The sequence below is a fragment of the Giraffa tippelskirchi genome, chromosome 1 (genome assembly GCF_054371585.1).
Source record: "Giraffa tippelskirchi isolate mGirTip1 chromosome 1, T2T-mGirTip1v1.2.pri, whole genome shotgun sequence".
In the NCBI taxonomy this organism is placed as follows: Eukaryota; Metazoa; Chordata; class Mammalia; order Artiodactyla; family Giraffidae; genus Giraffa; species Giraffa tippelskirchi.
The window spans coordinates 171001146-171022296 of NC_137275.1; the positions used below are offsets into that span (position 1 = coordinate 171001146).

The following is a 21151-nucleotide window of genomic DNA, read 5'->3' on the forward strand; positions in this document are numbered from 1 at the left end:
TGAATGAATGAACATTTGGATACAGGGGGGGTGTAGAGGGTGGGACGATTGGAAAGTTAGGTTTGACATAAATACACTACTACGTGTAAGACAGATAGCTAGTAAAAACTTGCTATAAGGCACAGGGAGCTCAGCTCAGTGCTCTGTGATGACCTAGGTGGATGGGATGGGGGTGGGTAGGTGAGAGGGAGGTCTGAGAGAGGGGATGTATGTATAACATATAGCTGATTCACTTTGTTGTACAGCAGAAATTATCATAGCATTGTAAAGCAATTATATTCCAATTAAAAGATACAGGATAAAGAAACTGTGTGTGATCCTCTGAAATATGGTAAGGTACATAGTTCTCAGCTGGCTGGGCTTAATCCAGGGTATGGTTTGGAACACATAAAGGACCATATGCATTACATATTTTTCACTCAATCTAACATAAATGCTAATTCTCAGTTAATCAACATTTCAGATAGTTTAACTAAGGGAATTAAAAATTTTACTCCCTGCAAGCTGAACAGCCACATGTAAATCAATGAAGTTAAAATACACCCTCACATCATGCATAAAAGTAAACTCAAAGTGGCGTAAAGTCTTAAATATAAAACACGACACCATAAAACTCCTAGAAGAGAACACAAGCAAAACATTCTCTGACATAAATCATACCAATGTTTTCTTAGATCAGTCTCCCAAGGCAATAGAAATGAAAGCAAAATAAACAAAAGGAAGTTAAACTTATAAGCTTTTGCACAGCAATAGAAACCATGAACAAAATGAAAGACAACCTATGGACTGAAAGAAAATATTTGCAAATGGTGTTCCCGACAAGGGCTTAATTTCCAAAATGTACAAACAGTTCATACAACTCAAAAACAAAAAAATAAACAAATCAATCTAAAAATGAGCAAAAGACCTAAACAGACCTTTCTCCAAAGACATACAGATGGTCAATAGGCACATGAAAAGATGTTCATCATTGCTAATTACTAGAGAAATGCAAATAAACACTACAATGAAGTACCACCTCACACCAGTCAGAATGGCCATCATTAAAAAGTCTTCAAATATCAAGCTCTAGGGAGGATGTAGGGGAACGGGAACCCTCCTGCACTGTTGGTGGGAGTGTGAACTGGTACAGCCATCATGGAAAACAGTGCAAAGGTTCCTCAAAAAAAACAAAAATAGGGTTGCCATATGATCCAGCAATCCTACTCCTGGGCATACATCTGGACAAAACCATAACTTATAAAGATACATGCACCTCTGTGTTAATAGCAGTATGATTCACAGTAGCCAAGACATGGAAACAATCTAAATGTCCATCGACGGATGGATAAAGGTGTGATACGTATATATAATGGAGTACTACTTAGCCATGAAAAACAATGAAATAATGCCATTTACAGCAACACGGATGGACCTAGAGACTATTGTATTAAGTGAAGTCAGAAAGGGAAAGACAAATATGATATTTTATCATGTATATGTACAATTTAAAATATGACACAAACAAACCTATCTATGAAATAGAAACAGACTCATGGATATAGAGAATAGACTGGTTGTTGCCAAGGGGGAGAGAGGGTGTAGGAGGGATGGATTGGGAGTTTGGGATTAGCAGATGCAAACTCTTATATATAGAATGGATAAACAACAAGGTCCTACTGCAACACAGGGCACTGTATTCAATATCCTGTGATAAACCATAATAGAAAATATAAAAAAGAATGTATATACATATATAACTGAATCACTCTGCTATAAAGTAGTTAACATAACACTGTAAATCAACCCTGTAAATCAACTATATTTCAACAAAATAAATTTAAAAATTAAAAAAAAAACAACACCACTCCCAGCCATTACCTAGAATCAAACTCTCTTATGTCAACAATTTTAAAAAGCCACATCCTTTAGCCAACAGTTAAAATGAAGGGAAGGTAACATTCTAATTTCCTCCATTGGTATAATAGCCTGGATTTCTACAAAGGGTGACCTAATCCTAGAGTGACTTTTTGATAGCCTTTGTCTTAAAGGAACTCTCATAGGTATCTTGAAAACAAATCCTCCAATGCACTGGAGGCATACTAAACTGGTCCTGTACGTTTATATAACTCAACCCCCTTTTCAGAACCTAAGCTTCCGTCACTCTCCAATTAAGCCTGTTGTGCTGCCTAGCTTCTCTTTGCTTCTTCAGGTCCACTTTCCAATGTGTTCCACCTTGCTTTTCTCCCTGGGAGGCTCCCTCCCTTCACTCTCTAAATTCCACTTGGTTTTGACCCATGAGGGCTGCTGGAGGGAGGTCAGAGGAGGCAGGAAGGAGGCTTCCTTCCTTCCGGAATGCCTCAGGCTGACCATGCCCTGCTCCTTGTAGGATGGCCCTTTCTACCCAAAGTTCTCATTCTGGGTCTGGGACTCACCACTTCCCCTCACCGCTGAGGCCTAGGAATAACAACAGCTGTTCTATTACTATTCCTGGGTTACCTCACGATTCCTTGTGAGTTCCTCAAAAGTTGCCACTGTCTTTGTAAATACTCCCTTTATTAAATATTTCTTCAGTTATCTTTATTCGAATGTGTCATCTCTTTCCTGCTGGGTCCCTCCCTGATATACTAGTACATCTTGCTTTCTAAAGATATGACTTCTTGTCTTCCTCAAAGCCATCAGTTATTATGGAGGTCTTTTTTTTCTGACCTCAGGTTTGACCTTTTGCCCATTTCAGTCAGAGAAGTACCTTGGGTCCTTGGATTTTTCCTCAAGTTAGAAGCCAACACAGCACAAAAGGGCTCCTCTGTGGGTGTTTCTCCTACGAGACAGCTGGGTTGTATCACCTCATCTTGGAGCTCGTGGTTTCCTCTCACTATAAAATTCCTCACCACAAAATACCACATCGGGGACTTACCTGGTGGTCCAGTGGTAAGTGGTCTAGTGGGCCCCTAATGCAGGGGGCCGAAGTTTGATCCCTGGTCAGGGAATTAGCTCCTACATGCTGGCTACTAAGAATTATTAGCATGCCACAACTAAAGATCCTGTGTTCCGCAACTAAGATCCAGTGCAGCCAAATAAATAAAATATTTAAAAAATATATGTATATGATCGATTTGCTGAGGCAGGAAATAAGTGCTCAGGTGTGAAAAGAGCCCAGTAACTGGTCACATGACAGTGTGAAAAGTCAGAGGTGAATTCTGACTCAGTTATTCTCAAAATCTCCCTTTGGGAACTTTAGCTCTTGAACTTGAACCTTTCCACAGGACAACAGGAGAATAGGAATAAATACATCAACCTATAGAAATTCAAAAAAAGTTACTCTGTCTCATTTGACAAGCACTGAGCTAGAAGGAAGAAGACTTAAGTTCAAGTCTCAACTTTACCATTTTCTCATTTCTGGATGACATTAAACAGCTCACTTATTGAATCAGTTTTTTTGTCTATGAAATTGGGATAATAAAACTTGCCATGGCTATTGCAAATGGAAATTGGATGGACCAAAGAAAATATATTTGTCTATCTGCCAGCACTTATTGGAAGTCTACTCTGGGAAGGGCTAGCCAGAAGTGCAGAAGTGGCTGGGGCAGGAGTGGAATGAAGGTGAGGGAGACACCAAAATAACTAAAAAAAAAAAAAAGAGAGAGAGAGACTAAGGCCTGAATGAAGTGCCAATTTAAAGGACATTTAATGACATTTAATTATCACCACCAGGTCACCAAATATAACACACCAAATGATAAAATATAATTACAAAAATAAATGAACAGAGTCAGTGCCAAGTTTGGTCTTCCAGGTTTGGTTCAGGGCAAAACCAGAAAACAGTGAATAAACAAGGGAACACTGTAGTTTACAGAGTATCAATTTACCTTGGAGAAAGGGCAAATGTTTAGAACTGGGATACAGCCCATTCAAACAGCAAGACCTAGAGAGGAGGCAGTATGTGCTCAAAGAGCCTGATTCTTCTGAAAGCCCAAACATATCATTAACCAGCCTTGAGAGAAAGAGTGGACAGATTATTCCTTTTCCCGTTTTTCATTTTCAACATTTACATGGGTGTAAGACCCAGTGTACTAACTTCTCAACCAAAAGTCATAGACAGAAAAAGTTGATTTCAGAAGGTCTCATGAAAAAATGTAAAAAGATCTTCAAATGGTGTCACTTAAAAGGAGAAAGACAAATTCTTTCCCATAGTCTTGTTAGACAGGGAAAAAAGGCCCCAAATCACTAGTTTAAAAAGAAAAAACAAAGCACAGAGATCACCCTAAGAAGCAGGTCATGGGGAATATGAAATATATTGTATTTAAAAGGTCTTTCTTATTTTAAAAAGTGAAAGTGAAAGTAGCTCAGTCCATGTCCGACTCTGCGACCCCATGGATTATAGAGTCCATGGAATTCTCCAGGCCAGAATACTGAAGTGGGTGGCCTATCCCTTCTCCAGTGGATCTTCCTGATCCAGGAATCGAACCAGGGTCTCCTGCATAGCAGGCAGATTCTTTACCAACTGAGCTATCAGGGCAGTCCTTTTCTTATTTTAGGGAGTATCAAATAACTCACTTCGCAGGACTAGGAGACAATGGGATTGACAAACATACTACTATATATTAATTTAAAATAGATAATAAGAACCTACTGTATAACAGAGGGATCTCTACTCAATACTCTGTTATATATGGGGAAAAGAATCTAAAGCATGGATACATGTATAATTGATTCACTTTGCTATACACCTGAAACTAACATTAACACTGTAAATCAACTATACCCCAAATTGAAAGATACAGCTCCATAAATATAAGGATTAGGTTACTTCTAAACACTCTGTTTCAAAAAGACATGTGACAACAGCTCCCCCTCTTTTCCATCCCTCTCTCCGCTTCCTCACCAACTGACCTCTGCTGCATTAATCTACAAAAGATTCAGCAAGTATTACCAACTTTCTTAGTCTTCTTGAAAAGTATTTCCTTTATCATCCCACACAGCTATATACTTGTCCCACACCTGTAGAAAGCCAACATAGTTGTATAGCAATCACCCCAATTTACATAATTCCGATGGTGAGTTTATAAGCGTTCTATCCTCTCTTAGTTCCATGCTCTTAGTATCTAGTTCAGATTCCTGAATATAACCTCTGATAATGCTAGGTGGCAAGTTGGACAGGCTACGGTGCCCAGCTGTTTGGTCAAACACCAGTCCAGATGTTGCTGTGAAGATATTTTTTAGATATGATCAACACTGAAGTCAGCAGACCTTGAGTAAGGGAGATTACCCTCTGGAATGGGGGTGGGCCTTGTCCAACCAGTTGAAGGCCTTAAGGGCAATGTCTGAAGTTTCCTAAAAAGGGAGGAACTCTCTTCAGATCTGCCACAAAGAGACTCTGCCTAAGTTTCCAACCTGCTGCCCTGCAGAATTCTGACTCAAGACTGCAACAACTCTAGCCTGAGTTTCTAGCCTGTTGGCCTGACCTACAGAATTCAGACTTGTCAGCCTATAAAACAGTATGAACCAATTCCAATTTCTTAAAATAATTTCCCCTCCCTCCCTTACTTCTCCCTCTCTCATACATATATATTGCTCCTATAGGTTCTGTTTCTAATACCAGAAACTAATACCATTTACCCTTTCTTCACATGACATTCTTGCAACCACACTTTCCTTAAAATAAACATATACACGGTTCTTTGCTTTAAGAAAAGCCTATGTGCCGCAGATTACTCTGCAGATGTTCTCTGTGGCCACACAGGAAAGACCAGGCATATGCCTCACTCTCAGGGGAACCGGCGTGCAATCCTGGGTGGGTCTACAGCTGGAAGATGACCAAGCTGTTGGCAAAAGCCTCTGGGAAGATAAATCCTAGGAACTAGAACACAATGGTGAAGATATCAAGGGAGACTTGTATTTCCCAGCACTCACAATAAGTTTTGTTAACAAGAGACAGTAGGTGGGGTATGATGAGAAAACGTGTCTTTCCAACGCTCCCTCAGATTCTGAAAATATGGTTTACTGCTCTCCAAACAGTGTGGGAGCTCAGAGAAGGTGTGGCTGGGTGATGTGAGGGCAAGAAGTCAGTTTGCAGTCAGTATGTCATCTTACGTATACTATTACCATACTTTTATTTTTGAAGATCAGGTTTTAATGTATTTTTTTCTAGATAGTCTTGGTTTTGGCCTATGATTAGATGATGCATCAGACATCTCCAGGTTTTTGGTGTGAAAAATATGGCTATCTTCTCATTGCTTCTGTGATCGCCTTCCAGTCTCCAGATTTCCTTTATGCTACTCTCCCTCAGTTAACTCAGTAGCCTCTCACCACTTCTTCACCCTTCCAGACTATGACCTTCCTTTAATGCCTGTCTCAAATTGCACCTGTCAGGACCACAACATGACTTCTGTAGGTCTTTGGCATTTTGCTTCCATGGGCCCCTTCTCTTACTAAAACAAAACAAAACCCTAAAACTTTGTTTCACATCTGCATTGGTATAAGTAAATATAATCCACACCAGAATATAAATCACACAGGAATACAATCACTGTTTCTTTTGATTTGAAAAGAAAATTTAAAACTTCTCATGGGCCTCTTAAAGTATCATGGGTCCTGGGCACCCTGCCTCCTGATGTGGCTGCATAATAAGCCATCCTTGTTCCCCCTCCATAAAAGTATTCTACACAATTAACACACACACACACACACATATATATATATATATGAAGTCTAAAAAATAGTACTGATGAACCTGGAGATGCAGACGTAGAGAAAAGACTTGTGGACCCAGTGGGGGAAGGAGAGGGTGGGGCTCATGGAGAGAGTAGCACTGATATACATACACTATCTTGTGTAAAACGGCTAGCTAGTGGGAAGCAGCTGTATAGCACAGGGAGCTCAGCTCTGTGCTCTGTGATGACCTAGACAGATGGGATGGGTTGAGGGGGCTGGGAGGGAGGCTCAAGCGGGAGGGGATATATGTACACATATAGCTGAATCATGGTATATCACAACACTGTAAATAAATTATCCTCCAATTTAAAAAGAAAAAGTGTCTACACAAATGCCTCTCTCTTAATTTACTAGCATTAACACATACTCCAGACATAAAGCAGCTCTTTCAAATCCTTGCTTCTTCACTTTTTAACTATAAACCAGAGAAGCAATTCAAACTTCCTAAACATCAGTTTCCTCCCTTGTGTAATCCTTACCTTATGCAGTTGCCATGGTAACATGTGACTCTGCATATACAATGCTTAGAACCTGGTCCAGGGAAAATGTCCATAACTGGTAGCTATTTATATTTAAACAGACATTGGCCATCAACTATCTTGATTTAAATATCACACTATTATCTACCTTTTCATTTATGTTGAAATCTTTTATCAAATAACTCTTAGAGGGATGGGACTAAATTTCAGACCAGCAGTTCTCAAACTACTATGCATCAGAATGCCCTGGAGGAGGTACTGAAACAGATGAGTGAAGTTCCTGATTCAGGAGGTATGGGGTAGAGCAAGTAATATACCTTCCTAGCAAATACCAGATGATACTGAGGCCTGCTGGTTTTAGTGCCCCATTTAGAAAACCATTGTTTTAGATAATTCTGCATCCTTCCAAAAATCTAGCACAGAGAAAAGCTTTCAAATACTTCAGAGTAAATTATTTAGGTAAAAGGTGAAACAAATGCCAGTGGGAAAATCTGTCCCCTTCCCCAATTGTGAGAAAATTTTCATTCCTGCAGGGGCTGAGCAGAAAGAGATGAGCAAAGAAATCTCATTAAAAGAGGGAAGTGGCACCATTGAACACTATCATCTGCTGGATTTCAGCGGCATGTGCAAAATGCAGACAAGAAGCCAAACAATAGCTCAGCCAACTCAAGGCTGCCTGTGTTATGAGCTCAATCTATAACAATGCCAGCAGGGCCGCTGGGATCCATCTGCTACTCTCTTTCTGATAACGGATCTTAGGTCTCTCTGGAAGGAAACAGCTTGACAGGAAGAAAGAAAGATTAGGCCAACTGAAAATGTCTGGATTTACGAAGCTGCACTTGAACAGGGCACAGCTTTTAACTCTTGACAGCACTTTGCTAACCTTCAATATTCCTCCACTGTTCTTTCTGATTTCTCTGTTCCTTTCATGGAGAAATGTGAATGTCAAAGTTCTCTGGACACTTTCTATTTATACCCAAAATAAAGTTGCAGGATTCAGTATTGAAGGAAGACTTGATATCCTCCAGCCCAACCCACCAATTTTACGGATGAGGAAACTTAAATCTAGGGTTAATTAAAACTAAGTGGCAGTAGTAGAGCCAGGCTGAAATCCAGCTGCCTTGACACACAGTGGGCATATAGTGTATAAAGTCTTCTATGCTCCTAAAATGAGTAGGAGAAAGATACCTAAATGTCCATCATCAGAGGAATGGATAAAGATGTAGTACACACAGACAATGGAACATTACTCAGCCATTAAAGAATAATGCCATTTGCAGCAACATGGATGGACCTAGAGATTATCATATGAAATGAGGTAAGTCAGAAAAGACAAATATCACATAGTATCACTTATATGTGAAATCTAAAAATAAATTATATAAATGAACTTATTTACAAAACAGAAACTGACTCACAGACTTCAATAACAAACTTATGGTTACCAAAGGGGAAATGTTGTGGGGGAAGAAATCAGAAGTTTGGGATTAACATATACATGCTGCTGCTGCTGCTAAGTCACCTCAGTCGTGTCCAATTCTGTGCAAACCCATAGACGGCAGCCCATCAGGCTCCGCCGTCCCCGGGATTCTCCAGGCAAGAACACTGGAGTGGGTTGCCATTTCCTTCTCCAATGCATGAAAGTGAAAAGTGAAAGTGAAGTCGCTCAGTCATATCCGACTCTTAGCGACCCCATGGACTGTAGCCTACCAGGCTCCTCCGTCCATGGGATTTTCCAGGCAAGAGTACTGGAGTGGGGTGCCATTGCCTTCTCCGCATATACATGCTACTGTATATAAAAATAGATAATCAACAAGGACTACTGCATAGGACAAGAAATTCTACTCAATACTCTGTAATGACCTATATGGGAAAAGAATCTGGAAAAGAATGGATATATGTTTATATATAAGTGAATCATTTTGCTGTACAACTGAAACATAACACTGTAAGTCAACTGTACTCCAATATAAGCTAAAAATTAAACTTAAAAAAAATGAGTATGAAAAAGGTACTTTTTTCTCCATTACTTTAAGGAGGAAACATGTAACTTAAGATACTTTTCACAACATGTCCTTTTGTCCCTGGAAGCAGGGGTGCTTTATCAGAGCAAGTGAAGAGAAATGAACCACCCTAAGCAGTTTTAGCAGGGCCTGGAAACTTGAGGGCAAGAACGACGTCCACTGGCTACCCAGAAACTTGGCCAGAGCAGATTCTCAAAATCCAAATAGCAAATGAATGAATGAATTACTGGTTTGATGGTTATTTGCTAATTTTCAGTCAATTAAGGAATGCATGTTTCACATTAAGATTTTAAGCCTGCTATGGAGTCTCCTCATTCCCTATTAGTAAGTTAGATACTCACATAAAAACAGAATCACATTTTCTGTATGACAGGCAGTGTGTCTGTTGGAGAACACAGGATTTGGAGGTGGAAAACTGGAATCTCAGGGTGCCCACTCTGATTACTTAATTCTCGGCAAGTTATAGAAACTTTCTGAGCCCCAACTCCCCACATCCTCCACCAGTATGTATAAAAATTAAAACCTACCACTTGAGGGTTGTTGTAAGAATTAAGTTAGATAATGTGTGCAAGCTGCCTTGCATTATGAATAAATGTATATCTGTTCCCCTCCAGTACCAATTAACTATTTAAAAGTAAAATAGGTATTGAGTAGATGAAGGAAGTTAGGTAAGTTAGATGAAGTCAGAAAGGTAAGTTTAAGACTCTGGATGGAAACTAAAGGGGCTTTTTTGGCTGAAAATGTACACAAATCCTCATTATCATTATGATTATCTAGCAGCTGCTTTCACTGATGTTATGCTTTGCAATACACGTAAGCAAAGCTCCTATCATCTAGATGTTCTTCATACTCCATAATCCCTCACTGGTTCCCCAGTCCCTAACAAAATAGTTTCCAGGAAAAAAATAAAGGTAGTTTTTTGCTTACCCGTTTGGTCTTGGTTTCCTTGTTCTGGGCTCAAGAAACTCTGTCTCCTCCTCCATTTCCGTTTCAGGGATTATGTTTTGTGGTGAAAGCATTTCCCATTCATTGTCATGGGTGACAGGCTGCAACATAACTGCATCAGGGCCAGCTCTCCCTCGGCTCTTGCTCCTCCGTGATTGGCTGCCCAGATCAGAGGCTTCCCCTAGTGCTAAAGATTCTAGAGGCTTCATTTCTTCCAGAATCTGTATTTGGGGGCTCTGGCCCAAGCTGTGATCAGAGGCTGGCTCCACAGCCTCACCAGACCATCCAGGTCCTGAGTCCATGGTCTCCGATGATGGATCATTAACCTCACTACGGCCCAAGACCATCCAACTCTGGTCTTGCTCAGGGCTTTCAAGAGATGATCTCTTATCATCTTTGGAAGACATTCTCTCTGTAGATAGATGATTTCTTTCATTTAAGGAAGCTGGTTGACATGTGTCCAGGGAGCTGGCTAACCGAGTTTCTGGCAGTGCTTTTTCCTCGGAATCTACGTGAAGCTCTTCTAATTCTGATGTGATTTCTCTAGCTTCACAGGCTTCTGGCTCTGGCAGTGAATTTTCTTCATGGTTTACAAGTATGTAATCCATGTGCAATGCATGACGATCTTCCTTCTTCTCAGTGTACCTTTCCTCCCCATGTTCTGATTTTACCTGCTCAGGCTCTTTGGTAGGAATTATTTTTTCTTCTTCCAACTCTAATATTCCCTCAGTGGCACCTAGGAGTGAAAAATGAAGGTGAGAAGGAGAGAACAAGGCTTCATTAACACATTATGTGACTTGTGATCTTTGCAAATGATCTATCTAAAGAGAGAGAGTTTAAAAAAATATTTTTATTTTGTAGAGCTGTTTAATTTGCATGTACTCTCAAGGATAGTTATTATATAAGCAGTAGATATTACTGCAGTAAGTCAAGACTTGGTTAAGCATGCACTGCAAATGTAGTTAGTTCCTCTGTACCAACATTGGTAGGAAGAGTGCATTTTACAAATGAATTAATTGAATGAAAGCAGCTATTTCTTGAGCCTGGAGGAATGAAAGGCTTCTTACCACTCGGTGGTCCTCCGTCTCCACCTGCTGGTGAATCTGAATGATCTGTTTCTACTTCCCAGTCAACATGTGATGGAGACAACTCAGGGTTGGCATTACTTCTGACAGGCAAAGGAACTGACTCAGGGTCTTCGTGAATATGCAACGCAACTGGCTGGCCTTCGGGTTGTCTGTCTGTGGTCTCAGCATGGTTTTCCTGGTTTCTTTCATCAGGAAGGGCAGAAAGCAGTATCTCTGCTGCTTCGCTCCCCAGAGACTCATCCTCTGGAGTCCCAGCTTCCTCTGTGGTTTCAATGCCAGGAGTAGGTTCCGTGAGATAGGACAAATCAAAGGGAGGTGTGTAAGGTGCCAACTCATGCTTCAGGGCATCTTCTTCCAAGGGAGGGTCACCACCATAGACAAAGTGTTCAGGCTCTTTCATTAAGTCTTCATCAATATTTTGGCCCATGACATCATACTCAAAGTCACCCCATGAGGCTTCAGATGAACAGATATCTTGCTTCCCTGTCTCCCCATCAAATGGCGTTTCGGGAATGCCTTCTGATAATGTCAGCTTACTCATGTCATCTATTGTTCCTGTGGACGTGTTGAGACCCGAGGCATCGCTGAAACTGTGGTCAAAGGCAGCTTCACTGACGTCCAGGCAAGTGTCCGAGGCTAGCAGAGCATCAGGAACTGTGGCAGGATTCTCAGTAACAAAGGACTGCTCATGATCCAACAAGTCCCCTGCATCGGTCTGCCTCTGAGGAAGAAAGTCTTCTGATATTGAAGACCTGCTGTCGTCCACAGTTGGCTCTTCGTAAGTTACACAAATACCAGTTTCCACGTTTTCAATCACTGAGATTGTTCTGTCAACAGGTTCCAAAATTGGTGCCACATCTGGGTTGGCTCCTTGTTCTGATGCTTTTAAGCCTGTACTGTTTTCACCATTAATTTCAGAAGGTTCAGGAAAACACTCGTGAGAGGAAGGCTGAGATGAGTCATTTGTGTTTGTCTGCTCGCTGACTGGAGGCAGTGGAATAACTTTTTCAGAGGACAGTTCTGAAGTATAAGGGACAAATTCCTGCCCAGGCTCCTGTCTGGGTTCTTCATCTATCTCTGGCTCAGTGAGATATAACTCACTGGCTTCCCTTTCGGGTCCCAGCCCAGCATCGATGTGCTGCTTAGTCTGTGGCTTTACTTCATAATCATGACAGACATCAGGGCTGTTGGAAGCCTGGGAATTGCTGTCGTGGTCACAGTGAGTCAGTATATCAGGATTCTCACCATCTGTCTTCACACTGAAGGGCTGTTTCACACCCATCCACAAGTCCGGCGAAGCTGAGGCCAGGTGCCCACCCTCTTGGAGGTTGCCGTGTAAAATATCTGGAACAAACGGGCCCTGGGGGCCCTCAGTAGGGGTAGAGTCACTCCATTCAGAGCCTGACTTGTTCATCAACCGGGTGGAAGAACTGACAGCAGGGAAATCTTCAGAAGTGAGGCTTGAATTTGTCATTTCACTTGGGTATGATTTTTCTTCTTCCCACCAATTTGTTTCTTGACACTCAGTTGCTGCTACACCAGATTCAATGCATCCATTTTCATCTGCATCAGTAGAAGACAAGTCTGGCTGGTCCCAGGCAGACAGCACTGAATTCTGACACTGTTCTTGGGTAGGTACTTCAGAGGAGAGTTCGTCACCGGTAGAAGACATGAAGGTTTGTTCTCTGGAATCTGTGTCTTTAATTTGGTCCAATATTACAAGCTGGCTAAGCTGATCAGCTTCTGGGTCTGGCTGTCTTGGTTGAATGTTCCAAAGTTGCTCGTGGGCATTCTCCCCATTATGATCTAGAAAGGGTGACTGATGGTTATCACTGAAAGGATTGGTACCATGTAGTGCCAGGGATTCAGTATCACCCTGAATGGGCACTCCCCAGGGACCCATGTTTTCGCACACTGAGGAATTCATTTCTAGCACAGCACTTGAGTTAGATAATTTCCCTTCAAATGCACTCTCGATTGGTCGCCCTTCCTGCAGAGAGGCCTTCCACCACTCCATGCTCTCAGTTGAGAAGTCAGCCATTTCCAATTTAGAGTAATTTTCATTATTTAGTTCAGCTTTGGGAGATATTTGCCATATGACATCTCCTGTCCTCCCTGTTTCTGGAGAAGACCTTGTCTCCTTATCCACTGCTGTCACCTGTAATTCAGTCTCCCTTACTGGTGGGAAATTCCAGTGATCAGGGCTGCTTTGTTGATCATCACAGGATGGGTTTGACTTATTCTCATTCTCTGCTCGCTCTGGACTGCCTCTATAGACAGAATATTGCTCAGATTCAGGATCTACTGCGGCCAAGGACTTATTAGATTTATTCAATGACTCCCAAGCTCTGAGTTCACTTGGAGCCACTTGACAAGTGTCCGAATGGATCTCTTTCTCCACTGACTCTTCAGAGCCTTCACCATCATCATCAGAACCTGAACTTGTTGAAATGAAGCTGGTGTCCTCCGTCTGTACGGTTTTAGGAAGATCACGTTCATTTTTCTCCTGATGGCTGATCACTAGATTTCTTTCCTGATATGCATCTGAATATTCAGAATATCTACCTGTTTCTGGGCTGGATAAAGAAGAAAAGGAATCACCATCTATTGAGTCACCCCAAAACTCTAAAAATTTAGGAACCTTGTGATCTAAGCTCCTTTCAAATCTGTCCATTCTGTTTTTCTCCAAACCCTTCATTTCAGCAACTACTTCTACATGACCATCAGTAGTCATTAGTTCAGATTCTTGGTGATTAGGTGTACTCCAATCATTTTGATTTTCCTTCTGATGCCCAGTATTGGGTCCTTGGTCCCAGGAAGGCAATGTAGCCGAAGAATCATTTATGTCAGGACTGGATGCACTTGAAAGTGTATACTCACTAGAAATACTATCTCTGTCATCATTTCCTGATAAATTGGCTCTTGGAGGACTGTTTTCAGTATGCTTAACTTCGAGATTCATAGTTATCTCAGAACTTGCGTCACTGACCAGCACATCACTGTCTTTAGGGCCATCCCAAGAGTCAAGGCCTTGGGGACATTCATCAGATGGCTCTTGGTTAATTTTCTCTGGCTCCAGAATGTCACATTCTTCAGGTTTCTCCACATCCACTTTAGGTAGAGACACACTTTTTGTGGAATTCAGCCTACCTGGAATTTCAGTAGCTTCACTTGAATTTCTTCTGGGGCTTATGAGGTGCTCGTCACAGGTTTCTCTTGCTGACAAGTGATCTGTGGACACCTCTGTTTGCACATCACAGGGGTCTGGAGTGTAAGACTCCTTCTCCTGCTCTAATACTTCCTGGGGTTCCTTGGTCTGAGGACTGGAAGTCACTGAAAAACTTCTGATTTTGCCTGGCTCATTGGAGATTTCTTGATGATCAGATGCAGCTGGGGATGGGCATTCCTGGCTACCTTGCCCTTTTCCGGAAGCTTCTGAAGCTCCATCCATCAGCTCATCACTGGGGTGCTCCCCATCAGCAGCTCTGTGGAATTCCTTCTCACTTTCCTTTTGTCCATAGCTAGGACCCTTCCAGGGATCTGAGCATGCAAAATGCTCTGGATTCTCAACTCCGGTCACCAAATATGCAGTATCACTTGGCAGGGTTCCTCTGCATGTGTCCTGCTTATCAGGATCAATTGTTTCAGACTCACTGCCTCCAGAAGCTTCCAGCACATCTGCAATGTGACTGTCCTGAATTTTTTCTAATGAGCTGGTTGTTTCAGGAGGTGATTTGCTCTGTTCTGTGTCTGTAGCATATGATGGGCTGGGTAACATTAATGATGACATGGCGTTATCTCTCATGACAGAATCCCAAATACTATTCGCAATCAGCTGCCCGCTTTTCTCATTCAGCACGTGGTATTCATCAGGAGCCACGTCCAGGCTGTGCTCAGAAGAGTCAGGGAGTTCCCAGTCTGCCTGATTTGCCTCCTGATACTCCACGCCCCAGGGTTCTACCTGTCTCACTGAAAATCGGGTTTCAGGTTCGCTACCTTCCACCATGTACCCTTGTGCCTGACCTTCACCGGTGATGGCCACACCCGCACTGCAGTCGTCCCAGTCCAAGTCATTGTCCATATCCGAGATGGTTGCAGTAGACTGAGTGTCCTCCAGAATCACTCTGTTCCACGTGTCGAGGTTGTCAGAGGCTGCCTGCCGGGCGTCAGCACCGCTGTGCAGAAGTGTGAGCTGTCGGTTCGTCTCATTGTACAGCTGCATCATGCTGGGGTCATCATAACTGGACTGGCTGCTTTCCCCCACGTCATCCTCCAGGGAGACATTCTGATTGTCCGTGGGCTCCACCTGGAGTAGATCTTTATCTGGGCTGTGAGTGGCATTTATTTCTGAGCCACCATCTGCCTGAGATGAAGCCCATATTTCCAGGTTCCCAGGACCTGAACTAATTCGGTTTCTTGGTGGCTGCTGCGGGGACTGAGGAGGCACGTCAGTGCCCCCTGCGGTACAGTTAGCATCTTGTGACTCAAAACCCTCCTCTTTAGTGAGGGGCTTGTCTTTGGTTTCTTTCTCCTCTCTGGCCAGTGTTGGTGAAGTGTAAGAGTCAGAGGTGGAGTAGTTGGTGTCTAAGGGGGAGGGCACTGAGTCTTCCCCTACGTTGGATGCACTGTAGTCAGAACATTTATAGGATAAGAAGGAATCCTCCCAAGGTGCTGGGACATCTGAACCTCCTTCCTTGTTACTCTCCTCGAAAAGATTCCAAGAATCTGCATTTTTGTACACCTTGCCCCTAATTGTTGGGTCCACCACACTGTTCTGATGGTCTTTTGCTGGCTTAGAACTATTCCATGGATGATCCAGATCAGATGTAGGATTTCCAGATACAAGAATATCATCCCTGGGGTCATGGTTCTTCTTGCCCCAGATTTCTGGAACTGCTTCGTTATTTGCCTCACTGGGTGAACTGTCCACGAGGTCTTCTGAAGGAAAAGAAATCCCGCTTTTGGCCATGGCCCACTCATTTGGGTCTCTCACAGAAGGTGTCTCACTGCTCGTTGGCTGCAGATTCCAAGTATTTTTCAAAGCTTTAGCATCACCTTCTTCACCAAACGCACTCCAGGCTGGGAATGACGCTGCAGCAGCTGGTTCCTCATCATCTGTGGGGTTTCCCCATGGTTCAGGCATAGCTGTGGGAGAGCAGTCAGAACGCCACAGGGCAGCGAAGTCTTCTATCAGGTGGTTTGTTCCGTGAGGAGAAACATTCAGCAAACGTGATTTCTCAGGGGGCATGTCCTGAAACTGAAAGTTTTTCTCATTTGAGTCTTGAATATTCTTGTTGCCCAGCCCAGGCTGACCAAATTCTGACTCCCAGGGACTTGACTTTGGGAAGTCGAGATTCTTGGGTTGAAATATAGAGTCTGAGGCTCTCCTATCAGCTGGGCTTGGCTTATGATCTTTCCAGGACTCGGGGCTCTGGAAGACAGATTCCTGCTTGCTGGAACTCCATGCATCTGCGATATTTTTAGAGTCGATTTCCAAACCATCCCACCAGCTGCTGCATCGCGCCCGGGTTAGAGGTGGCCCTGGGTGACCTGTGTTGACTGTCTTGGGGGTCACATCTTCTGAATAGAGCAGAGCTGGTTTTTCAGTGGATGGTGAGCTTTCTACAAAGCTATTCGTAGGTGTCGGTGGGATTCTCTTTCCAACAGTTTTTAGACTTTCTGGAGAAGGAGATTCATCTTGCATAAAACCTGTCAGGCTCAAATTTCTTTCAGAATTATCCCCGGGACTTTCTTGTCTCTGGACAAACTCCTCATCAAATTCCACGAGGCTCTCTTTGCCAGCCCCTGACAAGAGAGAACTGGATGAATAATTAGGCATGTCCATCCCGCTCCTGTCAAGTTCTTTAGACCCCATGGTGAGCTGTCCTTCTGAGGAATCACTGTTGGGGAAGAAGTCATCTGTTGGGGAGTAGTCTGCAGAATGGGAGGATGGTTGGGACCGCCCAGAAACCCTGGGTGCTGGGTCAAAGTTGAAAAGGTCGAATGATTCGCCCTGTTCTCCAGAGCGAGCATGTTCCTCCGCTACTGCTCCTTCGGGGATGGGACTGTAGGAGTCAAACCCTGGGAGGAGGCTGTGGTGAGGCCCCGCCCCTTCTCCCACAGGGCTGTCATCACTGAGGAACACGGAGCTCTCCTTGGATGAGCGGCTGCTTCTGATGGTGGCCAGCCCACTGTCTGGGCTCACCAGGTCCGCATTGACATCCACCTGGGCCTGGTTAGAATCGCCGAGATCGGAAGGGTTTTCCATGAAATTCACGGAGCTGGGCTGTGGCTCTACATCAGAACCGTACAACTCCATAATCCCCGAAGATCCCTGGGAGAGCGGGGCACTGCCTGCCACCGCTTCTGTGGAGGATGTCCGGCTGTTGGAGGCCATCTCCGGACACCTCCTGTTGATGACTTCCTTGACAAGGAGAAACACCTGATCACAAGTCACCGAAGGGTTCTCCTGCTGGTACACCAGGATCTCATCACAGCCACACTCAAAGGGTTCCAGCTCCAGGCAAGGGTTCTGGCACTCTTCCAGTTCACAGCAGATCTGTCGGGGAGGAACAGGGATTTGTGTGAGCACTCAGGTTCTCTTTCCCCTTTGCAATTTGTCTTTCTTAATTTTTTGTAATGTAAAATTAATCTGTGTTCATCTATCTAGACAAAAGACAGAACTGAGAATTGTAGGGTGCAAAACACGCCAAATTCCACTTAATTTACCACCACATTCTCTAATCCAACCAAACTGGCTTTTTGTTGAACCCCAAATCCAGTGACTCATTTTTGCTGGCTCTGAAAAGTTATAGGTAAAGAGAGATAAAACTATTTAAATCCTTTCCTCAGTGTCACTTAATGCCATCATCCAACAGGAGCAAAATTCAGCTTTGCGAAAGGCAGAGATAATGCTAGTTGTAGACAAAACTGGAGGAAAAATATTGGACCAGGGAAAATTGTGCAGAAGGAAGACTCCTGTTTGTCATAGGCAGCTGAGACCTGCTTTAAGGTAAAGGAAAAAGTAGGAAGAGGAAGCAGTTTCCAGGGGCAGCTTTCTCAATAGCACTCAGGCTCCAGCCATCTCTTCCTGCCCCCGGAAGCGCTGACACTGAGCCCAGAACAGACAGAGCTTCCGTGGAAAGTAGGGAGATGTGAGGCCAAAACCGCGCTGTAGCTCTATGACTTCCTGGGAAATGCGGAGGACATTTTGCAAAACTGGGCCTTTGAAATGGCCCCAGAGGATTAGTGGAGGTAATAACAACAAAAACAGTTATAAATACAGAGCTCACATAGACAATAATAATAATGATGATAATTAACATTCATTGACTGCTTTCATATGCCGGGCACATTCTAAGGATTTTATGTGCAATGTCTCCTTTAATCCTCACAATAATTCTACAAGGTAGAAAATTTTCAAAAAATTATTTTTTATTTATTTTTGACTGTACTGGGTTTCCACTGCTGCTCAGGCTTTTCTCTAGTTGCAGCAGTTGAGGGTACTCTTCGTTGAGGTGTGTGGGTTTCTCATTGAGGTGGCTTCTCTTGTTACAAAGCAGGGGCTCTAGGGAATGCAGGCTTCAACAGTTGTGGCTCCCAGACTCAGGCCAAATAATTATGGCACAAAGGGTCAGTTGCTCTGCAGCATGTGAAATCTTCCTGGATCAGGGATTGAACCTGGGTGTCTTGCACTGGCAGGTGGATACTTCACCACTGAGCCACCAGGGAAGTCCCCCAGTAGGAATTTTTATCTCCATTTTTCCAGTGAGGAAATAGAAACACAGAAAGTTTAAATAATTTGACCAACAACACGTAGCTATCAATGGATGGAGCCACATTTTTGAACTCAGGCAACTGAACTATAGAGGCTGACTCTTAACCAACTGTGACCACATGGTCAAAGAAGGATTCCTCTAGAGCAGTCCTGACTTTGTGTTGCTCAAGATCTCAAGGAGATGTCTCTTAAGTGATAGATGGGGAGGGCTGGTGAGGAAAGACAGGATGGAGTCAACTCAAGTGGTTTCTAATCCCTTCATCTATCTTCTACTTCTGTCTGTTTTAGATTAACCAATATTTAAATCAGTTTACTACAAAAAGTGATTTGAAACCACTGTTTTAGAGGCTTAGGAGAGACCTTAATCCTGTCCCTAGGAAACCAGTGATGAAAGATATAATAAAATTTTATTTATAAGACATAACAAAAGCTTTGAAACTCAGTGCAGAACAAAACACTGAAAAAGCCACAGGCTGGTGATGCAATTCACAGATGTATGTGGGTCAGAAGGGTATCAAATGCATCTGCAGCAAGAGAAGGGGGCTTGTTCATATTTGGACTTAAGGGCACAGAGAACCTGGAGAGTGTCAAGAAATGGATCTCTTGGGGGATAGAAAGTGAGGATGTTGAAAAGAAGGGAGTTGAGACTTCACATCTAGCCATCTGTGAGTAGACCAGGTGTCTAAGCCATTAGTGAGGAAAGATAAGTGATGAAGCGGTTCTATGTCTGTGTCATCCATATTATAGTGAATTATGTATAGTCTCATATTAGTTATTAAATATGCCTGATTTGGTATATCCACTGCCATATTTTCATTGACTTTTTTAAAAAGGACTTTTTTTTTTTAATTACTTATTTATTTTGGATGCACTGGGTCTTTGTTGCTGTGTGGGCTCTCTCTAGTTGTGGTGAGCAGGGGCTACTACTGTTCACAGTGATGCATGGGCTTCTCACTGCAGTGGTTCTCTTGCTGCAGAGCACAGGCTCTAGGCGTTTGGGTTTCAGTAATTGCAGCATGCAGCCTCAATAGTTGTGGCTTGTGGGCTCTAGAATGTGGGCTCAGTAGTTGTAGTGCATGGGAGTCTTAGTTGCTCCGTGGCACATGGAATCTTCCCAGACCAGGGTTAAACCCATATCCCCTGCATTGACAGGAGGATTCTTATCGGTTGCACCATCAGGGAAGTCCTAATTTTGTCTACTTCTTATATTATGAAAACCTGGACTATAAAGAAAGCTGAGCACCGAAGAGTTGATGCTTTTGAACTGTGGTGTTGGAGAAGACTCTTGAGAGTCCCTTGGACTGCAAGGAGATCCAATCAGTCCATCCTAAAGGAAATCAGTCCTGGGTATTCATTGGAAGGACTGATGTTGAGGCTGAAACTCCAATATTTTGGCCACCTGATGCGAAGAGCTGACTCATTTGAAAAGACCCTGATGTTGGGAAAGATTGAAGGCAGGAGAAGGGGACGACAGAGGATGAGATGGTTAGATGGCATCACCGACTCAATGTACATGAGTTTGCGTAAACTCTGGGAGCTGGTGATGGACAGCGACACCTGGCATGCTGTGGTTCATGGAGTCACAAAGAGTTGGACACGACTGAGCGACTGAACTGAACTGAACTGGGTTAAAAGACTCAGCTCTCAACCAAGAAGATCTGACTGATTACCCAAACAGAATTTTATTATTGTACCTGGAGAAAAACTTTTCTTTTAAAAATGTATATTTTTCTCCAACATGTCCAAGATATCCAAGGTATTTGTTTAGTGGCTGTGTCAAAATACTAACTTTGATTAAAGCTTCAGATCACTTATTAAACATTGGGAACCAAACAGGTATTTAGTCAGGGACTAAATTTTGTTAGTTATTACCAGGTAGCAGTCCTCAAAGCAAACAGCACCCAAAGCACGATGATTTTTATTTGGGTGAAAAAGATATGATCTTTCTCTTTATGGATTCAGCCAAGAAAAGAAATGGTTATGGGGCTCTTTTAAAGTCCCTATATGGGTGAAGGGAGTCAAAAGGTACAAACTTCCGGTTATAAATAAGTCACGGGGATGTCATGTACAGTATGGTGTCTGTAGTTAACAACGCTGTATTGCGTATTTGAAAGTTACTAAGAGAGTAGAAGGACTTCCCAGGTG

General features: G+C 43.0%; 1 protein-coding gene across 3 annotated transcripts in view; it reads right to left on the reverse strand.

Moving 5' to 3' along the window:
- The window catches only part of PRUNE2 (prune homolog 2 with BCH domain), a 284658-nt gene that overhangs the window by 72827 nt on the left and 190680 nt on the right, over window positions 1–21151 (reverse strand). For all 3 annotated transcript variants that reach the window (XM_081505723.1, XM_081505702.1, XM_081505712.1), the window contains exons 8-9: window positions 11209–17788; window positions 10124–10877 (exon numbers count right to left, since the gene is read on the reverse strand). In XM_081505723.1, coding sequence (XP_081361849.1) covers window positions 10124–10877; window positions 11209–17788 — 7334 coding nt within the window. The remainder of the gene's footprint in view (window positions 1–10123; window positions 10878–11208; window positions 17789–21151) is intronic.